Raw genomic sequence first — 25,540 nt, 5'->3', positions numbered from 1 at the left:
CATCGCTATCACTATCTGCAAGTTTATGAAGTTTTAATATGTGTAACATTTTTCTTCATTGTAATTTTTACAAAAAGCTTCCTGTTCATTTTTTGATTGATCATGCAAAAGGCCTTTTTTTCCCCCAAAATGGGGGAGTGACTTCAAAGAAGTCAGTTGCCGAAGGGTAAGAGAGAAAGCTTCAGATAAGCCTTTCCATATTTAGGTTTTCTACACGCAACAATGAACAAAAGCTGGGATTGAGAAAGGATAAGGGGAAGAATAAAGTAGATGGAAACCACCTTTTATCTGCCCTGAAACTTGGATTCTTGTTGTGAACAATAAGACCCCATAATCAGAATGGAAGAAATAATGCCTTTTTCTTGTGAGTGTCTGGAAAAAACTAACTCTATGCTTTTATTGCCCAAGCTTTTCCTAAGATTCGTTCCCATAGAAGTAAAGGAAACTAAATGAATGCAATCTTTTCATTGATTTCATCTCTAAAGTCAAACATCCATTGATTAATATAACTGCATGTATTTATTTATTCTTTTTTGGTCTTCTCTAGCATTCACTGGTCCTCTTTGCTATAAAATCTGCCTTCTTATCTCAATTTATCTTTAAACTATATTTTCACAGAGTTTTTGATCTTTTAAATCCATTTGAAACTCAAAGTTTGTTGTCTATTTTTTTTGTTATGTTTCTTGAGATAAGTTTATTCCCTAGATCAATTTTTTCAACTATGGTTCTGTATAGTCTTTCATTCTTTTCATTGTTTTGAATGATACTTCTTCTTTTGAGGTAATCCTAGCCATAATATTGCAAAAAAAATGTGTTTATTTGTGTTATTCAGTTTCCTATTATTTAACCAAGGGGAGATTTTTGGGGGGAGGGTTGATTTAAAATAGTATTTGCATAAAAATAATTAGCTTGGGTTCTCTTTGAACTCTCTTTATAGTTACTCAGACCCATTTCTATTCTCCTATTAAATGTTGACTTTAAATTGGAGTGCTGAAAATTTGTCAGTTTGTTTCCTATTATTTCATAGGGAATTGTGTGAGGCACCAAGAGTCATGGGCATTTACGGTTCATGGCGATTTTTTGGCATCTCTCTTGCACTATTTTTGTTTAAATTGTTGCACATGGGACATTTTGCCTAGTAGAGGTGTACACTAAACAAGAGATTTTGGTATATATTATTTTTATCCCATTTCATGATGAGTATACAGCCCCTTTGGTGTCAAGTTTTGATTTGTCTTGTTAGTTTCCTGCATTGAAGAAAACTAACTCTATGCATTTATTGCCCAAATATTTTCTGACATTCACTCCAATAGAAGTAAAGGAAACAAACAAATGCAATCTTTTCATTTATGCCATCTCTAAAGTCACACATCCATTTTATTATGATTTGACTCAAAGTCTGGAGAATGAGGTCTACTTTACCTAAAAGGAAGGCAAATGTGCCTAGTTACCAATGCCAACTCTGCTATATATTATCTCTGTTATTTTTGAATAGTAAATTAACTTCTCTAAGCCAGTTTTAACGTGGAAAATTGGAATATCTTCAAATCTGAACGGAAAATATCTCCATAAATTATCTGAATGAAATGTTTCCTCTTATTAAACATTTGGGCACCAGGATTTGGACATACTTTAAAGCTAGGAAGTAATGATAGAAATGATTGCAATATTTTTCTTGAAAGGATTTATGATCTATCAGAGAATTATTATGCATCCAATGTGTCAAAGAAGTTCTAAACAGGTTATCTTCAGGATGAAGAAAATTGATGCAAGAGTCACAATAATAGGGAATTTTATGCCTTCTAAGTGTGAGCAAGCCCAACTCTTTTGAGTGATAATATCCCTAGGAGGCCTTGGTGAATCAGCTTTGTCTTGATGCTATAAATAACTGGTTGAGTACTAGTGAATATTGGTCATGGTTATATGGATAATGGAGAAGGATTGTTTTGCAAACCATTGCACTAAGGAGAGCCCTATCATGGACATATACAGAATGAGCACAGCACCAATGTGGGGGACACACATATTGAGGGCTTTGAGCTTCCCTCCCTGGGATGTAATGCCTAGCACAGAGTGGAGGAAAGGCATAAGATACAAAGATTCCTAGAGAACCTACACCCCAGTGAAATGGAACAATAAACAAGCCATACAAGATGTCGAATGGGAAGTCAGCACAGGTCAATTGGATGACATCTTGATGCAAGCAGAAAGAATGAGAGACAACAGGGGAATGACAGAAGGAAAATGTGGGAATATGAACTAGAACAACAGGGAAGACAATGGAACATCTAATTACAAGGAAGACCCCTATATAAATAATGAGTTGTGGGGTAGATTTGCTGGAATACCTCAAGGATTGCAAATGGCAACACACCAATCAAGAGCTATGGCTAGGAGCATAACTGACCCCATTAGAGAAAAAGTCTGAATAAAATACATTTGGGCTGCACAAGCATTCACCTCAATCTCCCTAGCTTCAAACCAGAAGACTCTCAGTTCTGTAGGCAGGGTGGAGATGGATATGCCCATATCAGTGAGGTACAGCATGGCTAGGGAGCAGTATGTGGGCTCATGGAAACTCTTGTCAGTGTGGATTATGTGAAGAATTGTGCAGTTGCCTGCTGTTCCAATCAGGTAGAATACACAAAAGGGATGGAAATAAAGTGATGAACATTCTCATAACCAGGAATCCCAGTGAGGTAGAATGAAGCAGACAGTCCAATACTGGATTAGAACTTGTCATGAGGCTGTCCCAAGTAGCCATTTTCCTACCATAAGAATGTCGATTGCTAGAAGGAAGAAAAGCACACAACATCGAGAAGATAGCAATTCATGTTTCTCTATAACATTTTTTCTTAATTTTTACTTCTTTGTTAGGACATTATCCATAAAGTGTGTAAATGATTTTTAAAAATTATCTGAATTCACTACCTTATTTTAGTATATTACCATTTAATCCTTGACTTAGTTTATGGTCATTTATGTAGTTATCTGTCAATCTCTTATCCTATTGATTATAGATTGTGAGTCCTTCATAGGATGCTCTTCTCTTCTCTAAATTTATAACATATTCTTCTATGTTTTCTACTAATATTTGGATACGTTGGTTAGTTTTTATTTACTTTTTGATTCATTGTTACTTATCATTTATTTTTGCATATGATATTAAGTAAGGATATTTTCCCAGACCCTAACCTTTCTGTGTTAAGCATTAATTTTCCCCTGACCAGGAAACTTGGTGGAAACTTTTTGGAATAATGTCAGAAAAAGCTTAGGCAATAAATCCATAAAGTTAGTTTCCTCCAATCATGAAAACCCACAAGATTAACCAAGTTTTATCACAGGATGAGAATGGGCACTTCAAAAAACACTGTCTAAGCAGTGAGTGCAGTTACCAATTATAGAGGTAGATAAATCATCCCTCAAACTGGTATGAATGGAAAGCATAATTCCAAAAGGATTCAAGGGTAAATAGCACTTACCTCATTTACTAAATATTGGTTATTTGGAGTTTGGTTTCTCTTTCACATTCTCCACCAAGGTTCATTTATGTGTATCTACACTGCAGTGAAGCCAAGTTTTACTTGAGACAATTGTTATCATTTGATCATTGGATATAATTGATTCGTGAGCTATATCAGCCTTGTTGATCCTGGAGCTTCTCTTGTCACTGGAACTCACAACTGCTTTTCTAATGTTCCCATCTGTGGACATGGCCTTGGGCCATCTCTGACAGATCAATAATATATCAGCAATCACAGCCTCATCGTCTGGAGGGTATTAGAGTTAAGTTAGCATCCCCCTACTGTGATCCCATGGCCCATTATAATTCCAACAATCTGGTGCCATTCTCTTGATTTTCTTGTTCTTGCTCCTTTGCTCATGAAGTTTTAATGCATTTCAGTTACAAAGAGAATAAGCTCTATCTCACGATATTGTAAAAATAGTCAAAGAATGTATGAAAATTCCACAGTCCTCTTTCAATTTGAATTTTTATGTTTTAATTATCATATTTTTACCATGAAATACCTCAATGCCATTGACAGAAAGGTACATTATAGAAAAGTAGACTGAGGCTTAGAGATTTCAATGGTTTGCCCAAAAGCACATAGGCAAGATAATAACTTTAATAAATATCACTTTCAGTGCTCTGCTCATGTAGATGGAGATTTCCAAGAATAGTGGTTGCCTTACCCATCTGGCTTCTGCAGCAATGTGACTAGCTTGGTCAGCAGTTGAAGTGCCAGCCATACGCCTACTGTCACGCGCAATCCCTAAAGCCACAGCAATGTTAAAACAAACTACAAAAGCAGTTCTTTCAGACTCTTAACTACCTCAAAATTTTACTAATTTATACTTGTACTGTCATTCTTTCTTCTTGTCACAACAGCCATAAAGCATCTGAAGTCTGTTACTACAGCCTCTGTCTTTTACCCATCTTTGGCTTATCCCCCATGACTTAGTGGTCTTTTCATAAGAATAATTTGGCAATTAATGGAGATCTCTACATAGTCAAAAAAAGACAGATACTATTATCCAATGCCTTAAGTTTATTCATGAATCATATTCATATCCTAATATCCAACAATAATTTCAGACTCCCTAAAATTATTTCTATATTTTTAATCATATTTTAACTACTAAATATCTATATGAGATCAAAAGAGGCTGTATGACACATTAATAGTCTGAGGTTCAGAAATATCTCTGAACAAACTAAAGAACGGTTATAATTAGAATTCTAGCTCTTGCTTCTAAAGCTTCTGTAAATTCTACTAAACATTTTAACTCTATGTTCAGAAACTAACTTCAGTTCTGTACTGTAATCACCCTCCATCACAGACTAGGGATTAGAGTGGTGGGTATAATTCATAAACTGCCCTTCACACTAGGACAGCAGGACGTTTTCGCCGGGCTCCCCTGAGTAATACCCTTGTCCTCTCCTGCAAATGCCTCCAAGTTTTAGCTGAACATGTGTTGCCTTCTCACTTTTCTTTAGCATTTTACCAAAAAGATAGCCCTAGAAGAAAACTGAAGGAGTCAAAGCCTGAAAAGCAAAAGCTTTCACAGAGCAGAGAAAGGAGTCCCCAGGGGAAACGTTGTGAGAATCTCTGCCACAAGAATGCTGCCTTAGGAAGTTGTTTGGTCCACAAAGTGTTAGTGATACCAGCTCAACACAAGGTTGACATAAGGGAAGCCATATTGTAGAAAAGAAACCATACTGTAACTTTGAATGACCTCTAATTAGCTAACCCAGTCTAGCGAGAATTCCTGCTAATTGCATTATAGGACCTGGGACATACTTTATCATCTATCTGCCATAATTCCTGCAATGTAATTCCTTTTCTCCACTAGAAAACATTCAACTTTTGACTAATAAAAGAGCTAAAATAGTTCCCTGGCGTCAGACAATAAAGAAGGGTATCATGAACATAATATAAATACTTACATGGTCTAGTGTTTGAATTATTTGGATTGAGTTCCTTGAAAATGTTTCGATTGTTATCATTCTCTTTATAAATGCATATGGCTGTTTCTGTATTCTTTGTGTAATCAGGTGGTTATCCATGCTGCACTGTTTTTAATGAAATTGTGTTTTTATTATTTAAGTTATTAGATTGAACATGAATGACTAAATGGAATAGTGAAGTATTTTGCAACAGTGCTTTGTATAGAAGAAAATGCCAAACACTTAGATGGTAAAGGAAATACCGATCTTCTCTGCTATTATTTCTTCTCGCCATTGTCTTTTGCCACAAAAGACCTTCTGCAGCATAAAGATAATCAATGCTTAATTCAAAGGATAACATTTGACATTATGAAAACAATTGCATTGCATTTTTCCTGTTGATAAGGGATTGGAAGACAAAATAAATTATTTGGGCTTCTGGATATCTTACAGAATCGGCAGGAAGGAAGAGAATGCTTTCAAAAGGGAAATAAATACTCCTGACTTTATATAAAACAAGGTAATATGAGTAACAGTGTCTCCTAATTTATAAATCCACATGGAAACAATAGATGCTTCAATTATATTATTGAAATGTAGGCAGGAATAAGAGGATTTCTTGTTTTAGGAGCACTAGCTGCTTGCGAGAGGACTGGACTCTAGCTTGCATTAAGATTCCAGGGGCCAGCCCAGTGGTGCAGTGGTTAAGTGCTCACGTTCTGCTTTGGCGGCCCAGGGTTCGCTGGTTCAGATCCCGGGTGTGGACATGGCACCGCTTGGCAAGCCATGCTGCGGTAGGCGTCCCACATATAAAGTAGAGGAAGATGGGCATGAATGTTAGCTCAGGGCCACTGTTCCTCAGAAAAAAGAGGAGGATTGGCAGCAGTTAGCTCAGGGTTAATCTTCCTCAAAAAAAAAAAAAAGATTCCAAAAACAAGATAAGGCATCTGTTCTGAATTCATAACACCACCTTATCATCCATCCATTCACTCGTTCATTCATTCATTCATGTATTAAATCACTGATCTCTTCACCAACTATATTTTACTGGGAAGAACTATCTTAATTTTGAAAATATGTGTTTCTAAATGTTTTTGATGAAATATATTTTATGACTATTTTGTAACTCTAGTAGTAAATTTAGGATCTAGTATAGTAGATAATAATTTGTAAATTCAAAAGTGGGTTATCTATGTACGTGTCCATTTGAAATAGTTTTACAGATACGTGAAATGCAAAATAGAAGATGCAATATTTTAAATATATTTCTATCAGAAAAAATTTGATAAAACTTTTTCTTTTTTGGCATACGAGTACTAGGAAAGGTATGTTCAGCATCCATAGGTTGAAAATATATTTTGTGTTTGAAGATCTTATTTTAAAGATTATATAAATAGTTATGCTAATTGTACAACATACAGCTGATAGTAATGTTCACATTCTCCTTAAAAATTTTTTTTCCTATCAATTTTGCTTTACTACTTTATTATACTGAATATTAACTAATTTTGATGTTCCTATATCTGGCTTAATTTCAGTGGATATGCGTTTGGTCAAATGAATATTCTGAAGGAGAGAGGTAATTAGAAGTAGAATCAAGAAATAGGACAATGAGAGGTGGAAACAGACACAGTTGAATTAAAACCAGAAAGCAGAAATAAGTGAATGGAAACTAGATGTGCTCCATATGCCTGAATTGAAATCCTACTTTTAAGTGAGTAAGATCTCGTTTATTGTACGAAATGTGGGCTCGGGAGAGGTCAAATCTTTTCCACCAAGGCTTTTTTTAATATCTAAACTAGTCGTTCTTCACTCAGTGGTTGATTTCATTCTTTACCATTTATACATTCAATAATCATTAAGTGCCTCTGCTACACCAAGCATAGCATTGGTTCTTCCAGGGAGTAACGTGTTAGAGGCCCAGGTCATTGTAATAGCTAAAATGAGATAAGGGAAACATATTATTTACGTTTAAGACTGACAAAATTTGGGGGAGCTATAAAGCATTCTTAAAGTCTTCTTCTTTTCTCCTCATTTATTTTTCGTCTTTGAACAAGTGTGCAGATGTGAACTAAGAAAATTCAATTAACCTTGCAAGTTTTTTTATGTAACTCTATTCACTGCCACGTGCTAGACAATTTCAGAGTGATAAGAAAGACAGTTTTGTATATTGAAAAGTGTTCTGGATAAAGATTAAGAGACTTAATGACTGTTTCCTGCTACCACAAACTTATAAGTAGCTATACCTCAGTGAGTTATATTTTTTTACATTTAAATATATAGTATATCGCATATTAGTATTAAGATATGTTTATTATAGGAATTATAATTATTGGTTTTAAGGACGATATCTGGGGGCTTTCAAAAATTACTGAGTCTCAACTTTCTACAAGATTAAAATTCCTTCTAAAAATTAAGTAAAAAAGTATACATATGGCCCATTTCTATTCCTGAGGAGTCTAAATCTCTTTAGGAAAAGAAGGGCAGAGTACGTATATAAACTTTTAAAAGATGATACTCATGAAACATCAGGGCTGATAACTTCTCCTTTGAGTCCTAATATGCTCTTATATCAAGATATGATTTTTTACATCTTTAAGGAAGATAAAATAAGCAGATTTACAAATACATTTATATAATGACAAAGGTAATATAAGATTTTCTGACAAACACAGAATGTCAAGAAGCAAAGAAATATGGGTTTAGCATATTTAAGGAAAACTTCATGAATAAGTGATCTTGAATAACGGTTCAGATTAGAAATGAGAGAGAATAGATGGAAATAATTTCCCACACACTTCACTGCAACATATTCATACTTAAAGGAGATTTACGAAGCTCAAGTTAAGGCAAGCTGTATACTCTCAGTGGACACCAACTCTCTCCTGTAGGACTTTTTTGTGATGCTCTGTTGGCTCTCTTTCTCCTCTTTGAGTGGTCTTTCCTTGGTAATTCTGGTGCCAACATGCCTAGAAGAGACAAATGACTATATATTTCCTTGATTAAGACTGATACCATCATTCTCTTGAGGACGTAACTATATCACAGCAGAACTGATCTTTTGGGGGAGAAGCAGGTGGAGAATTCCTTGGCGTATCTGCTTAGTCTTCACACTATAGATGATTGGGTTGAGCACAGGTGGAACTAATAAGTAGATATGACCCATGAGGATGAGACTGAGTGGGGAAGAGTGTTTGCCAAAACGATGGATGATAGATAGCCCAATCATAGGTACATATAGAATGAGGACAGCACAGATATGGGATACACATGTGTTGAGGGCCTTAAACCTCCCCTCACAGGATGAAATCCTTATAACCGAGTAAAGGATGAACACATAAGACACAAAAATACCCAGAGAATCCATGCCCCACAGCATAGTGATCACAATCATCCCATATATAACATTAAACTTGGTGTCAGCACAGGCAAGGCGAATAATGTCTTGATGCAGACAATAGGAATGAGAAAGGATGTGGGAGTGGCAGAAGGGAAAGAAGGGCAGCCGGGCCAGAAGTGGAATCATGGGTAAGGCACTCCTAAGAAAAGCTGCAATTCCAATTTTAGTGATAAGTCTTGGGGTGAGAATGGTCACATATCGCAGAGGGTGGCAGATGGCCACATAGCGGTCAAGGGCCATGGCCAACAGCACAGATGATTCAGTGAAGGAGAAAGTGTGAATGAAAAACATTTGGACCACACAGATGTTGAACTGGATCTCCCTGGAAATGGACCACAACACCCTGAAGAGTGATATCATTGTGGGAATGGACATGCCCATGTCAGTGAGAGAAAGCAGGGCCAGGAAGTAGTACATGGGCTCATGGAGCCTGGGGTCTGTCCTCACAACATGCAGGATGATGCTGTTACCCATTATTCCAACCAGGTAGAGGAGACAGAATGGAATGGAAATCCAGTGGTGAAATTCCTCATATCCAGGGATACCTGTAAGATAGAATGTGGAAGACAGGGAATCGCTGGAGTTCAAGGTTGCCATAGCATTTACTGTTAAACCACAATCCAGTTTCACGATCACACTCCACTGGGGAAGGCAGTGATAAGATTTGCATCTGTGTCAGGAAGAAAACAAAACAAAACTTCAGTCCTTACTTATAATCACTGCTAAATGAGTCCCCACATTTTTGCTTAGTCTTTCTTCACTGCATTGCTGAGTGCTGTCAGTTAAGTAAACTATCCACTTTAAAACCGCAAACACCTTCTCTTCTGCATCCCAGATGAAGAAACATAAACATCTTTTCTGAATATGGATTTTCTTCTTATAAAGATACTACCTGAGCAGGACACACACAATCTTTTCTAGACGGCAATTTTTATTTTATAATTTTCTTTAGGAACTTTCCTGGCCAGGGTTATTGGTCTAACATTAGCTTTATTTTAAATGACTCCTGCAGTGGCTCACATTAAATGCCTTTACCTGTCTCCCTTGATAGATTTTTCAATAATACTAGAACACTATGGAAGATATCTTTACAGAATTCAGGTAAGTTTTGATCAGTATGCTTCTTGTTCTTAGTAACATTTCTCCAACGATACAACTGGTAGCACAGGCATGATATTTATATATAGTCAATTCTAATATCAATTTGGTCTTGGGCCAGTATTCCCAAGAGTTAAATAGAGGTTAAGATTGAAGAATATGTGAATTTAAAAAATTTTAGCAATAAAATGTAATATTTATATGCAATGCTCTTATTGTCCTAAACTATATAATTTAATCAAAGTACAATTGTCTCATTTTAAAGATACAGAACCTTTTTTCTATCACATTAAGAAATGATCAATAATTTAGAGACTAGTTCTTTCTCAAAAAAATGCAAAACAATAGATAGATAGGGCTTCTGGAAAGTAGAATAGAAACTCACAATAGCAAAAACAAAAAAAACAAAAACAAAAGAAAGCCAAATAACTGAAAATTTTATTGCTGAGAAAAAGCCTATTGGCATCTGACATTGACACTAAGTCTTTCCTACTAAGACCAATGAGAAAACACATTTCCCCTCATTAGATTCTAGTGTTTCTTCTGTGGTCAAAGCAAAAGAAAAAAAGCAAAACATCTCAGAAGTAAGAAAGACGAGCCACCTCTCAAAACCCATCTCTTGCTGAGTATACATGCTCACCCAATGCTGTTTCGAGAAGTTTGAATCTATGGGATAGGTTACATCCCACTGGAAATGAAAAAATCAGCATCTTCGTGTCTTGTAAAGTCTACTTTGGCCCTTTGGGACATCAAATCCCCTTCCAATTTCCTACCAATTTCCTCCAAATCTTCTCGCCTACAATTCCATGTAGATAAAGCCTGAATGCAGAAGATCTTTTCCTGGGATGGTTAATAAGGACAATTTTCTAGGAAATGAAAGACCTATAATCAAGAAATCAAACAAGGACACTCCAGAGATAAATTTAGTGTTTCCGACTGTTGACATCACAATTAAATTCTACCCACATATCCTATGAACTGATAATTACGGCCCTGCTCTTTTCCTCAATCTGCCTGGCTTGTTACCTCTTAAAATCCCTGCTTTTCTACTTCACCCTCTTTCCTACATTTGCACTCATTGTTACCTTCAATACCCACATTTTCCATTATTATCCATTCCTTGTGTTGATTCCTTCCTCATTCTGTTCCATAATCCAAACTTATAAATCTGCCTTCTTTTCACTTCACTGCTTAGTCAGTCCAAACCATTTTTCTGATTGTATAACCTCTCTCTCCTACTCCCGAGAAAGAGAAAACATGAAGTTTAACTGAAAACTGTAAGATGTCTGATCTGGAGGCCAGTCTGAAATACCTTCATTCCTCTCAATACTTTTTATTGAGGTTTCAAGGAGACAGCTGTCCGCCATCTTCCTTGTGCACACTGTTCCCCTAGTTCTACTGTGACATTTACCTAGGTTATTTTCTGGTTCCAATGCTTGCTCACTGTTTATTGTAGGCAAACGATTTCTTTCTCTCTGTATCAAAGTTGCCTCCTCTGTAAACTGAAGATAACAACAGTTTGACAGGATTGTGCTAAGAGTTAAAGGAGATATTATAGGTGAAATACCTAGCATAGAGCCTTACATACAGTGACCACAAAATAATGGTGGTGGTGATGATAATGATGAAGAAGACAATGAGGAAAACAATTCTTTGAAGTTTAATGAGAGAGAGGAAGATATGGGGAGACTATAGAGTATCCTTCTGTAGAGGAAAACACCAAGAGCAGCCAACTCATAAAACGACCTAGGTAAGCTGAGAGTTGGGAAGTGAATTATATCTATTTCATCTCTCTTTCATCCAGTGAAGATTCAGTTTAGGAAGAAATATGAATTACTCTTAATCTTCTTCTCTACCACAAAATTTCTTTGACTATTATAATGACTCTACCTATATATTTTACATTTTATTCAGTGAATATTTTAATTAAAAAAAACAAAAAGAACAGAGTCCAGGTTAGAACGGGAAGTCGCACAAAGAAAAAGAAAGAGATCTTCGTAATTTCAATGAGCTAGGAATCGAGCAGGCACGTTACTATTCTAAAGTTACAAGATAAATATCCACTAGTATCTTGTCCACCTATTATTCTACAACCCCTTACATTATAGCACTGGTTCATTTTGACAGTCCAACTCCTATTGCCCCGATCCTATAATTTCACTCATTTACATGGCCTTGTGATGTCTTCCACCATTCCCCAGAGGAGGAGGACGGATTTTGTGGAATTCACTTATAAACTCAAAAATATGAAGGACTTATAACGTAGAGTTTAGAGCTCTGAGCTGTAATAAATGTCATGTTAAAAATCACTGATACTTGGTATTGGAAGGGATCTTGAACATTGTCTGGTGTAACCCCAATCTTATTCTGGAATTCCTTTTCTTCTCTGTCTAGAAATAGTCCTTTACCTTGTATTAAGTATCACACCCATGGACAGAGAAGAGACCAGCTACAGTGAATCTTAAGCAAGTCCTATCTGAAAAGTCTGAGTCTGGCTAGAATGCTAAGAGCATGGGCATGAGCAATGAAGATATTTTGATGAAAATTGTGCCCTGTGATGAACTGGCAACCTCTCCCTTCCTGAACCAATCTACTGGTCCTCCTTCTCACCCTTTGTGTACCCACCCCCTTCTGTTTTGTCTCTCAAGTCCCCCTTTGTATTTTTATATTACCTCCCATTTTTATTTTTCCCAGGTTTCACATACTTGGTAGAGTTGTTCCTCTTGTCATGAGAGATGGTTCTAAAGCTTAGAGCAAGAAGGATGAGTCAATAAATCTTCCTCCAGCCCTTAGAGATATGAGGCCCCAGGATAAATGCAAGACAGTGCATGTAACCCTATCAGTGCCACCATTTCAGTTTAAGGCCCTTCCTAAGCACCTCTCTCCATCACTAAGGTTGCAGCAGAATATTGTGCTTTGGGAATACATGGGCAAGAAGGCAACAGAGAGTCTCAAATATTTATTTCCTCACCATCTGGAACAAATGATGTTGTGCAACATGAGATGAAATATTAGTTTATATCCAGAATATAATAGGATAGTAAAGAATTTTAGACCTCTTGTAGCCAATGAGAGGGACATAGCATCTATAATATAAAAGCTGGAAGGGACTCCGATTCAGTTCTAGTATTATATACTAGATAAAACAAGTATCTGTTATGTGATTTGCCTCCCTCAAAATCATACAGTAGGGAGTATGCATCTGGGAAATCTCTGCACCTTCTACTCAATTTTGCTTGAATCTAAAACTACTCTAACAAATAAAATCTGCTTAAAACATCATACGATATGCAATAAAGGCAACATTATCACTCAAACCTGTTCGTCTAGAGTGGTACTTTCTTCACTGTGCCATAGAGTTCTTCCTCATGAAACAGATTAGATATATTTCATCTGACTATAAACAGAAGCTTTCACTCAATGAATAACATTTCCCTATGTTTATCAAAAATATTGACTTCTAAATGTCAGTTAGTGGTTTGAGCCATGTAGCAAGACTGGAATGCGGGCTAGTAAATGATAAGAAATCTCTAATCAGGGAGGAAGTTGAATTTGTAATGTCAGTCCTGCTTAGTAAAGAAACTAATGTAAAAAAAAGTTTTGATCTTGGCAATACCGGTTTAATTATAACACAACGAATCTACCATCTATTTACTCAACTAAAATATTGATTATTGCAGATATGTTATAGCTTACTAATCTTCAGGCACTTTTATATTTAACACATTCAACTGAGAATTGGGATTTTTTGAATTGACGACCCCAATAGAAGTAACAGTTCTCATAAAGAGAACTTACTCCATTACTAAAGAAATTCACCATCCGTTGATAGTCTATGAAAACGAGAGAGTATTTATGCCATACTACTAGAAAGATCCTCACAACTCCATCACCAGAGGTCTCCTTGTGAAGAATCAGAGACATGATTTGAACTTGCTGCTTTCACCAGCATGGGATGCCTCAGAATTCTCCTTATACCTTAATTCCTTTAATCTTAAGTTAAATCACTTTAACATCACCTAAGTTTGATATGATCAAGAATCCCAAATTTAGAGGATTATCATTAGTCAATCCAACTGTATTCCTTTGTCATATGGTCTATATATTTCTGACATATACAATAGATAAGATAAAAAAGAACTTTCACCTCCCACTACCAAATTCTTTGGCAATCTTAGGTCATAAACTCAATTTTGAATGATTCACTAGGATGGCGAGAATATGACAGACAAAGATGCACATTTAGAGCTATGGCTAGAGCACTACCTAGACCACAAAGCTTGATAATGGATAAAAATATGAAAGTCAGAGTGATTTCTGGGAGAAGGCCAGGCTTAGTCTATTTTCCAGATCTACCCTGCTCTGTGTCGCACCACAATCAACTGCAACAACACTTCCTTTTGCTCTCTGGGTTCTGGTTTGACTTGGTCAATGATGGAACTCACAGGAAACAGGAACACAGAACAACATTTGGTTAAGGTGTTTACTCCTTTGGCTCCCCACCAAAGCCTCAATTTTGGTCCCTCATGGGGGCTGCAAGTCTCCACAGGTGTCCTTCTCCACATGCTGCCCTTTCTAAGTTCTGGTAAACTCTTTTTCCCTTTACACTTCAGGAATATTGATGGAAGCAAATTCCCATCTGAAATATATATATTCTCTCCACTTGGTATTCCTAAATCCTGTTCATGTATTTTCAATGACCTCTGACCCTTTATCAAATTATTCATTATCCAGTTCAAGTATGGAATCTGTTTCCTGACTAACCTTAATTAATTCAAAGGAGAAATGTCTGCCTCATGTACATGTATACATCTCTCTGTCACTTTCTGTCGCTGTCTCAGTGTTTATCACATGTAAGTCTTTGCATATTTAGTTTTTCTACATACAAAAATGAGAAAAATATGGGGCTGAGGAAGGGTAAGGAGAAGACAGAGAGCAAGTCAGTCTATACAGAAAGCAGAAAAGAGGCCTTTTTACAAAGCAAAGTTGAATAAATCCCGTAAGTAGCAATTTGCATGGGACAGAGTAGATGGGAATCACCTATGATTTGCCCCAGAGCTTGGACTCGTTGTAGAGAATAAGACCACATAGAATGTAAGAAATATTGTCTTTGTCTTGTAAGTAAGTTTTTGGAGAAAACTAAGTCTATGCATTTTTTGCCCAACTTGTATCTGACAGTCATTCCAATAGAATTAAAGGAGGGGCTGGCCCAGTGGCATAGCGTTAAGTTTGCACATTCTGCTTCAGCGGCCGGGGGTTCACCAAGTGGGATCCCGGGTGTGGACCTACACACCACTTGTCAAGCCATGCTGTGGCATTCATCCCACATATAAAGTAGAGGAAGATGGGCATGAATGGTAGCTCAGGGCCAGTGTTCCTCAGCAAAAGGAGGAAGATTGGTGGCAGATGGTAGCTCAGGGTTAATCTTCCTCAAAAAAAAAAAAAAAAAGATAGAATTAAAGGAAACAAAGAAATGCAATCTTTTCATTTATTCCATCTCTAACCTCAAAGAGTCAATTGATTATAGTTTTGCCCAACATCAGGATAATGAGGTCTATTTCTCTCAATGGAGAAAGATTGTACCTGTAGTTACCAATGCCAACATTATTACATTTTATCTCTGCTATCTTTGAATAACAAATTAACTTCTCTAAGTGTTAAGATGGAAAATTGGACTTCTCTTCAAACCTGAATGGAAATTATCTCCATAAATTATTTGAATGAGATAAATTTCCTCTTACTAAACCTCCTGGCACCAAGATTTTGGGATACTTTAAAGCTAGGAAGTAATGACAGAAAGGAGAACAATATTTTTCTTGAAGGGATGTATAGAACTTATTAGCTATTATGGAATTTTATGCACAAAATATGTCCATGCAGTTATATACAAGCTACCTTCAAGATGAATAAAATTGATGCAAAGGTCAAAATAATAGGGAATCTTATAACGTCTAAGTGTGAGCGAGCCCAACTGTTTTGGGTGACAACAAGCTCAGACAGCCTCAGGAAATCCGCTTTGTTTTGGTACTATAAATAATTGGGTTGAGTACTGGTGGAACTTACAGGTAAATATTGGCCATGCTTATGTGGATAATGGGGGAGGAGTATTTTGCAAAATGATGCACTAAGAATAACCTTATCATTGGCGCATACAGAATGAGCACAGCACAAATGTGAGAGGCATATGTATTGAGGGATTTGATTCTTTCCCTAAGATGCAATGCTTGGCACAGAGTGGTGGATGAAAGCATAAGATAAAAAGATCCCTAGAAAATCTAAACCCCAGTAAAATTCAACAACAAACAAGCCATACACAACGTTGAATGAGATATCTGCATACACCAACTGGATGAGATCTTGATGGAAGTAAAATAGGCAGGGAGATCATTGGAGTAACAGAAGGAAATGTGGGAATACAAGCAAGAACAACAGTGAGGACAATGGAGCATCTGATTACATTGAAGGCCCACATGTAGACAATAGGCTGTGGGGTAAGTTTGCTGGAAGACCTCAGAGGATCACAAATGGTAACAAAGCAGTCAAAAGCCATGGCTAGGAGCACAGATAACTCCATCACAGAAAAATTATGAACAAAATACATCTGGGCTACACAAGAATTCACCTCAACCTCCCTAGTCTCAAACCAGAAGGTTTTTAGTACTGTGGGCAAGGTTGAGATGGGACGTGTCCATGTCAGTGAAGGACAGAATGGCCAGGAAGTAGTACATGGGCTCATGGAGACTCTCGTCAGTGTAGATGAAGTGAAGAATTGTGCAGTTGCTCACTATTCCAATCAGGTAGAACACACAAAAGGGGATGGAAATAAAATGGTGAACATTCTCGTAACCAGGAAGCCCAGTGAGGTAGAATGAAGCAGACTGTCCAATACTGGCATTAGAGCCTGTCAAGAGGCTGTCCCAAGTAGCCATTTTCCTACCATAGAAATGTACACTCTTTGAAGGAAGAAAATCACACAACATTGAGAAGATAACAACTCATGTTTCTCTATTAGGTTTTTTCTTAAATCTTACTGCTTTGTAGTTACATTATCTACAATGTTTGGAAAATGACTTTGAAAAATTATCCAAAATCACCACCTTCTTTTAATATATTACTGTTTAATTCTTAAAATGGTTTATGGTTGTTATGTAGTTATCTATCAATGTTTTACTCTATTGGTTCTGGATTTTGAGTCTTTCATAGGATGCTCTTCCTTCTGCTAAGTTTATAATATACTTTCATATGTCCTCTACTAATGTTTGGATAGGTTGGTTTGTTTTTATTTACTTTTAGACTCATCATTTATTTGACATTTATTTTAGTGTATGATGTTAAGTAAAGATATTTCCAAGATCCTGACCTGTCCATGTTGAGCCCATTCTGCTCTAACAAGGATACTTGGGTGGAAACGTTTTAGAATGAATGTCAGAAAGCACATAGGCAATAAATGTATAGAGTTACTTTTCTCCAATACAGAAAGTCACAAGACTAATCAAGTCATATAATAGGATATGAATGGATCTTTCAAAAAACATTGGATATGCAGTGAATGTGGTTGCCAATTAGAGAGGTAGAAAATCTAGCTCTCAAAGTGGCTTAAATGTGAACCAGAAGTCCACAAGCATCCAGGAGTAAATAGCACTTACCTCATTTACTAAATCTTGGGGATTAGGAGTTTGGTTTCTCTTTCATATTCTCCACTAAAGTTCATCAACATCTACCTGCACTGCATATGAGGTCAGAGTTTTACTAAAGTGAATTGTTATAATTTGCTCCATGAATATAATTGATTTGTGAGTTATATCAACATTGATGATCCTAGAGCCTCCTCTTCTTGTCAGTGGAACTCACAAATGGTTTTCTAGTGCTCCCACCTATATACATGGCCTTAGGTCACCTCTGACAGATCAGAAAAAGATCAGCAATCACAGCCTCCTCATCCCTAGGGTATTAGAATGAAGTTAGCTCCCACCCCCACTGTGACCTAGTGGCCCATTATAATTGCAACAGAGGTACCAGTTTGGTGGGAGATGTTGCTAATGGGTGACTCCATATATGTGTGAGAGCAAGGGATGTATGGAAATCTCTGTACCTTCCTCTTAACTTTGTTATGAACCTAAAAGTGATCTAAAAAATAAAGTCTTAAAAAAAACAATACATTTCTCTTATTATGTGAAAGATAAGTAGTTTGGGCGCAATTAAGCTCCACATCATATGTCAGAAAGTACGGATGATAAAGTAGCACTCCCTCACAAAATGAGAAATAGACAGTAATGTAAGAATAAATAAGAAAACAATCACAACATACTAGAATGAACTCCGGAGTTGTCAAAATGGCCCAGAAAAAGATAAGTCAAAGTGAGATTTTCTCATAGGTTCCTGCTCATCTATAACCCTCATCTCCAAGACAGAAATGTTTGGACTCATGTTTTCCGTAATGAAAAATTCAAGCATTTATGCTAAATGGAACTTTTAAATACACTGCATAGTAGTCTTAGTGATTAAGTACAAACAGTTATTTTTGTGCAATACAGTGAGATTTTCATTTTAGAGTAATCCCACTATTGACTGGGAAAATATTTCTGCAACACAGTAATAGTTTACAGTTACATGTATTTGAACATACAATGTATCTTTGAATGAGTTACTTCCCACAGAAAAACTCTAGTCATCTGACCATTAAAGAGGTGCTTGGTGGAGAAACTACACATTCTAAGATAGACAACAAGTATTTTTTCAAATATTACTCATCACAGAAAAGGACTTAGTCCATAGGTTTTGAAAAGCTGAAAACTTTGGGGAACCTGTTGCATATCCTCTTGGTCTTTACTCCATAGATGATGGGTTTCACCATGGGTGGGACCAAAGCATAGATCTTGACCACAAAAATGTAGGTATGTGGAGCCACATGATGCCCAAACCTGTGTGTGAGAAAAGAGAAGGCTGGAGTATAGGACATTAAGATGATACAGAGATGGGAACCACAGGTGTCCAAAGTCTTGAGTTGGACATCCTCGGATGGCAGGGGTGGAAGACAGTGTGGAGCATCAGGGCATAAGAACAAATGATCAGGATGAAGTCCACCTCCCATGTAAGGAAGACAGCAATGATGCTAAGCGCTTCTCATATGCCTGGACTCCCTATCACAAAGAATGTTATTCTTGACTTTGCCCTGTTAATGTTGGAAGATACGAAATTGATACTGTGAATATTTCATGTGAGAAAGGTGGAGATTTTCCACCATGAATAGAAATACAGGGCTTGGCAATCTTCATAAACTTGTAATGTTTTTGTTTAAACCTGTGTTATGTTACTTATCTGATGGATGAGTATTTATAGAGTCTAATTGACTGATAACTCTTTTCAAAGAAACAATTCTTTCTCAAACAGTTTTGTCTCTGTGTCTTCTTTTGCCACTTTAATAGAGGAGTTTCACTTTTGTGGAATATTGGAAGTCTTAGTGATGCTCCAAGTCCAGTATTACCCAAGGATATCTGTGTGTGTGTGTACGTGCGTGCGTGTCTGTTTAAGATGCAACTCTAGTTCCGTGTGACATCACTCAGTTTTCTACAGTTTTATGTGACAATACTGATAGTATGTCTATAAAAGATTCAAGGGAAAATATGTAAATCTTGGCCAATAGGCTAAATTTTTAGCTATATGTTTATTTAAAGATGTCTCAGATCTTTCAGTTAACAAATACTAATTTGAAACTTTAAGACAATATTGTCTTCAGAATACTCCTTAGACCATCCCATGACACTCACATTCTGTAGAATGCACTTTAGAAAGAAAACCTACTCATTTTTATTGCAATAGCAAAATATGATGTCCCAAATTTTTAAAGTTTGTATTAATTAAAATCACACCCTGAACCTGTAATTCTTTGACAATTCATCAGTTATGCTGTATAATTAGAGGCAAAAGTAGCTTTTCCTAGAATTGTGTTGTGACATTGAACTCATCCCTTACCTACCCATTTATTCTCCTTATGAAACGGCCTCTAATTTATATGGCCCCAATTAGATCTTGAATAATTTGGAAAGCATTTACTCTCTTTATGTTTTGGCTAATTGTGTAGCATTGGTATTTAGTCTCTAAAAGTTTGGTGGAATTCACCAGAGCTGCCAAGTGGGCCTGAAGTTTTCTGTGTTAGCAGGTTGCTAACTACAAATTCCATTTCTTTTGTAGGTAAAGGACCATCCAGGTCATCCATTTCTTCCTGCTGTTGCTGTAAATGTCCTCAGTGAATGCATCACAGGATTCACATTCACTTTACCTTGCCTTTAGGCTGTGGGTTGATGAGTCAGAAGGTTTTTTCTCAACGTCTACCCCACCATCAGCTTTAGATCTTCCATTTGTTTCTGTGCCACAGATAGGCCGCTCTCCATGTTCTTGACACTCCCTCAGGAGTAGAACTCTGTTACTTGTCTCTTGAGCCCAGCTAGTCTGGTGGTGGGAGCTGGGGGATATTCTATCACTGATTGTGCTGGTCTAGCCTGTCTTAGTGCTGTGTTCCTGGATCTTCTTGCTGATTCTGGCCCTCCTCGAGTGCTGTGGGAGACTTCTGATGAACCCATCTCAGCCTGGATTTATAGAGTTTGTTTTTGCTCCTTTCCCTTAGCACCAAGGAGGCTTCACTTGTGCTCTTCCTCCAGAGGCTGAAGGTTTTTGTTCCTTAGGGGAAAGGACCTAGGTGAGAAGTTGTTCCCATCCTGCAGCGGTTGCTATTCCCTCTACCAGGTCTGTTCCATGATGAATGCCTCCTCAGGCCTCTAGTTCTGCCCTCAGACTTTCTCATGAGTACCTGGTCCAAGTCTGGGGAGAAAAACCTGAGTGTGTGTGAATTCTCCTTTGTGTCACACACATTTGGCTCCCAGCCATGCTATGTTCTCACATAGGTTCACCCTCAGCTTTGAAGAATTTGTTTAACAATTTCAACAAATTCTTTCTACTGGCTTGTGTGGCATCTGACATCTGCCCCTGGTGAGCATGGGCTGCTGTTCCAGCTCTCTTAGGAGTTCACTGTCCTTCCTTAGATTTTGGGTTAAACAGTTGCTCTGTGATTTCAACTATCTGACAGGTTCAAGAAAATGGTGAGTGTTTTGATTATCCAGTATTTTTTTTTTCGTCATAAGATCTCTGAGAGTTTTTCCAACTTTCTATATTCTAAGTAAAAGTTTTAAGTCCTGGTAGGAATTTTAAATCATGTTGTGTCCTCTGAGTAGAAGGATATCTATGTGTCCATTCTCAGCTTCCTATTACTGTGTTTGTCAAAGCATGGACTGTGGGCCACTGAATCACAAATATCCAGGATGACTGATGAAAAGCAAATATAATTTTATTTATGGGATACACCATGGAAGTTTTTGAATCTGATGATCTTAAAGTGGGCCTGAGCAATCTGCATTTTTAAGAGGTTTCAAATCTAAATTTTGAGAGCTATCATTCTGGAAAGTTGAGACTTGATTATTAATCAAACTGGTGGATGGAGAAAATGGGATAATCTTTAGGAAGTGGGATGGTTGAATGCAGAATTGGCTAACTCAAAACTGGACACCACCCTCCCCTCAACGCACACACACACACACACACACACACACACACCCCAAACACCCACACACACCTGACTTGAACTAATTCACAGGGAACTTTGTTTCATTACCTATCTGATGTTCCTAAGGTCCTATCTTCTGGAACTGGTTTCTCACTTTCTAAACTTCACAGCCTTGGCTAATTATAGATTTCCTACTTTTGTCATAGCACTTGTCACATTGATATATCATAGTGTAATGTAACTAATAACAATGTAGTGCTTAAGAATGCAAACCTGGTGCCAATCATCCTGGGTTCAAATCCTGGCTTGAATTCTAACAATCTCTGTGACCACAGGAAACTCAATTAATTTCTCTATTCCCCAATTTCTTTAGGAGATGTATTTGTAAAATGAGGATATTAATACCACAAATTTTTTATCTCTGCATGAGAATTTTATGAGTTAATGTATTAACAGGAGGGACTATGAGAATGTAAACACTATATAAGTGTTAGATGTTATTATCCTGAAAAGAATGTTTGTATGTCTAAATCAGCTTTATCAAACTACTAGAGCAAAATGTGTTTTCTCTACTTAATATTCATGGTTGTAAAGCCCATCCTTTTTCTGCACTCTTATTTACTATATGCTGGGAAGAAGCTGTTATAGATTCGAAAATTTGGTAAAAATAAACTAAGTTTAATGAAGACACTTTCTCCGCCACACACACAAGTAGACTCACACACTTCCTGGCAGTGAGACTTTCTAAAGAAACCCCATGTTCTCGATACCCCTCCATGTATTTGGGGTTTAGTTAAAGTGTTCATTGGCTCTCAAGCCAAACTAAGTCCTCCAAAGTAGTCTTTACCACTAAGGAAGATGACATTTTGAAATCACATGCAATAGTTTTTTAATCTTAATCTTTTCAAGAACCATATGAGAAAGAAAAGATATATTTATTGTACACATCTCTGAGACTCTGAAACTAATTACAAATCTTGCCTTAAGCATCTCTGTATCCCCAGTGAATTCTGGTTAGTAATTAAACATTGGGTAATGGATCTAAACGGAGTGTGATTATGGAGGATGAAATAAGCAGTAGCAACAATTTTGACACCTGAACCTGTGAGAAGCTCTGTTCTTGAGAGCTTCATTCAGTGAGATTTGGCTGTATATAGAATCATCGAGAGATTATAGCAAAATTATGGCTTTAGAGCTAGACAGACTTCAAATCCTAGCTCTTTTACTCACCAGCCCATTGAATATGAGCTTATTGACCTATTTATCATATGGATATTCATGATAAGTAACTCTAAAAAATATTGCAACTGTTAAGTGATTATGTATACAGAACACAAAATAAAGAACTTGGAACCTATTAAATGTTCAATAAATGTTGATTCTCTTCACATTTTTAGCTTGAGGGGTGAAGTACTTGACTAAAACATTTTCCTGGTGGTAAGCTAATTTCTCGGTGCCTCAAAATGCACAGCAGAAGCTCAATTTTACATGAATCTAAGAATCACCTAGGGTCTTTAAAGTATAGATGCTTGAACACTCCCCACACTATACTTTTGCCTTCTCCAAAGTTTCATTTAAATCAAATTATAGAGAATGTAGTCTTTTTTGTTTGATTTTTATCAATTTTTATCAATACCCACAAGATTTATTTGAGTGAAACTACAGAACACCAAAGAAAGCAATAGAATTTAATGACAGAGAGAAAAGATAATTACCTCCAAATTTTTGATAATTTGGCCAAAACCAGACTTCTTCAAAGTAATAATAGATCCCAGAAGAGTCTAGGATAATTACTTCAAAGGGTTAAGAAAATGTAATAATTGGAGAATGGAATTGTGTATCTAAAAAAGTATTCTAGAAGAGGGAGAAATAAAGAAAACTTCGGAGTAACAGATAACAGAGAAGATAGCACCAAGATACTCTCACTAAGAAAATGTTGAAGTATGTATTTGAGAAAGAATGACATTTAGTCAAGAAGGAAGGCCCGAGGTGAAAAAAAGGGAAATTCCTAAATCTGGTCATAAGTCTTAAATGGTAAATCAAAGATAGGTGATGATATAGCCTATTGATTTTAGATATCTCTCGTTTTTAGCCTTGGATGATTCTGCATAGATATTTTCATTTGTTTTGTATTTTGTTAAGGAAGCAATATTTTAATATTTTGCTAAACATCCCTACTTGATAAGATATTTGCCTCAATGTAATCACTGTTACAACGTAGAATATATCTTTGGATGCACTACCTACCCACAGAAAAACCTTGGCCTTCTGACTATTGAAAGAGGATTATTAATGAAAAATGCACACAGATAATATAATATTTGTTCATATTTTACTCACCAATGGAAAGGATTTAGTTCAAAGGCTTTGAAAAACTGAAAAATTTCAGGAACCTCTCTCATATCTTCTTGGTTCTTACCCCACAGATAACAGAGTTCACCATGAATGAAACCAGGAGATAGATGTTGGCCACAAATATGTGGACATGGGGAGCCACATAGTGTTCAAACCTGTGGATGAAAAAGAGAAGAAGGCTGGAGTAAAGTATACTTAGATGACACAGACATGGGAGCCACAGGTGCCCAAGCTCTTGACTCAGGCATCCTCGGAGGATAGGTGGAAGACAGTGTGGAGTATGAGGACATAAGAACAAACAATCAGTATAAACACCACTCCTCCTTTAAGAAAGCCAACAATGGGTCTATAGGCTCTGCAGATTCTTGTCTCAGCACAGGCAATCTGGATGAGGGCCATGAACTCACAGTATGTGTGGGAAATAATATTGGTTCTGCAGTAGGCAAGCCAACTTAGCAGGAAGGGGTGAGGACTGAGAAGTGCTGTGCCCCGGAATACAATAGCTAGACCCAAACTCCCAGTTACAGAATGTGTCAGAATAGCTGAATGTCTTAATGGATTACAAATGGCTACATAACGATCAAAAGCCATGGCCAGGAAGAAGCCAGATTCCACGGTGGACCAATAGTGAATCAGGAACACTTGGACGAGGCAGACTTCAAAGTAAATTTCTCCATCACGGAACCAGAAGAAGCTGAGAAATTTGGGCACAGAGGTAGCACACACAATAAGGTCAGCCACAGCCAGCCTGCAGAGGAAGAGGTACATTGAGTCATAGAGTCTGGGGTCTATTGTGATGATAAAGAGAAGAGAGAAATTTCCCAGTAAGTCCAAAAGGTAGACCATACAAAAGGGGATGGAGATCCATATGTGGGTAGCCTCCAACCCAGGAATGCCAATGAGAATGAAGGCTGATGGATGGACATCTGTCTTATTGTATGCTGACATAATAAGCATCAGATATTTTAACTTTCGTTTCATGGGTTTTCCTCTAAAGCAAGTAAATGATAACTTATAAATTTTGAATCTCCTGAAGATTTAAGCAAACCAAACTGCAGGAAATTTTAGGCTATGGCAAAATTACAATGTTTGTAAATATTTAGATAGAAATTATTTCATCATCTGACTGAGTCTCAGACATTAGTTCAGAGTCATAAATTACAATGTGGCTGATATATAGATGCTAAACGAGGGAAAATATCTAGGTAAAAAAATCAGCGTTAAATGTATAAAGATCCAAAATCTTCCATCCATTGAGAAGAAAGTGATACTAATTGAAATCTGAAGAATGTGAAAGTCATGAGTTTGGATGCCTTAGTCAGAAAAGTGCACTTGTAAGACACAAGTTAGAATGAGACAGGAAGGATGACAGGATGATTTCAATAGAAAACAGACTCCTATTTTTCTAGATTTTAATTATAAAATCTATTTAGTTAATAAATTTAATCTATTTACTTAATAGATTTTATTTATAAGAGTTTGGGGACATGCCAAGTTACAGGATATAGCTTTGAGACTGACATACCAAAATATGGGAGGAAGTGTTGATTGTTGTGGCATGACCAGAAGAAGTTTCATTCACAACAACGTGGAACTCATTCAGGATGATGATAAGAGCGGGTTTGATGACCCACTCAGTGTGTCAGAAAATGAACAGCTCAATGCATTGCCCATGACTGTG

General features: G+C 36.9%; 1 protein-coding gene and 2 pseudogenes across 1 annotated transcript; all 3 read right to left on the bottom strand.

Annotated features, from left to right (window-relative positions):
- Positions 1–8,486: 8,486 nt before the first annotated feature.
- Positions 8,487–9,446, bottom strand: LOC106830132 (olfactory receptor 51G2-like). The gene has a single exon (XM_014839559.3). The coding sequence runs from the start codon at positions 9,444–9,446 to the stop codon at positions 8,487–8,489; it is 960 nt and encodes a 319-aa protein (XP_014695045.1).
- Positions 9,447–15,949: 6,503 nt separating this feature from the next.
- Positions 15,950–16,876, bottom strand: LOC106830131 (olfactory receptor 51G1-like; annotated as a pseudogene).
- Positions 16,877–18,711: 1,835 nt separating this feature from the next.
- Positions 18,712–24,807, bottom strand: LOC106830130 (olfactory receptor 52D1-like; annotated as a pseudogene).
- Positions 24,808–25,540: the final 733 nt, after the last annotated feature.

This window comes from Equus asinus, chromosome 20 (assembly GCF_041296235.1).
Source record: "Equus asinus isolate D_3611 breed Donkey chromosome 20, EquAss-T2T_v2, whole genome shotgun sequence".
Lineage (NCBI taxonomy): Eukaryota > Metazoa > Chordata > Mammalia > Perissodactyla > Equidae > Equus > Equus asinus.
The sequence above is the reverse complement of the archived record's forward strand: the minus strand, read 5'-3'. Positions and strand labels throughout refer to the sequence as shown.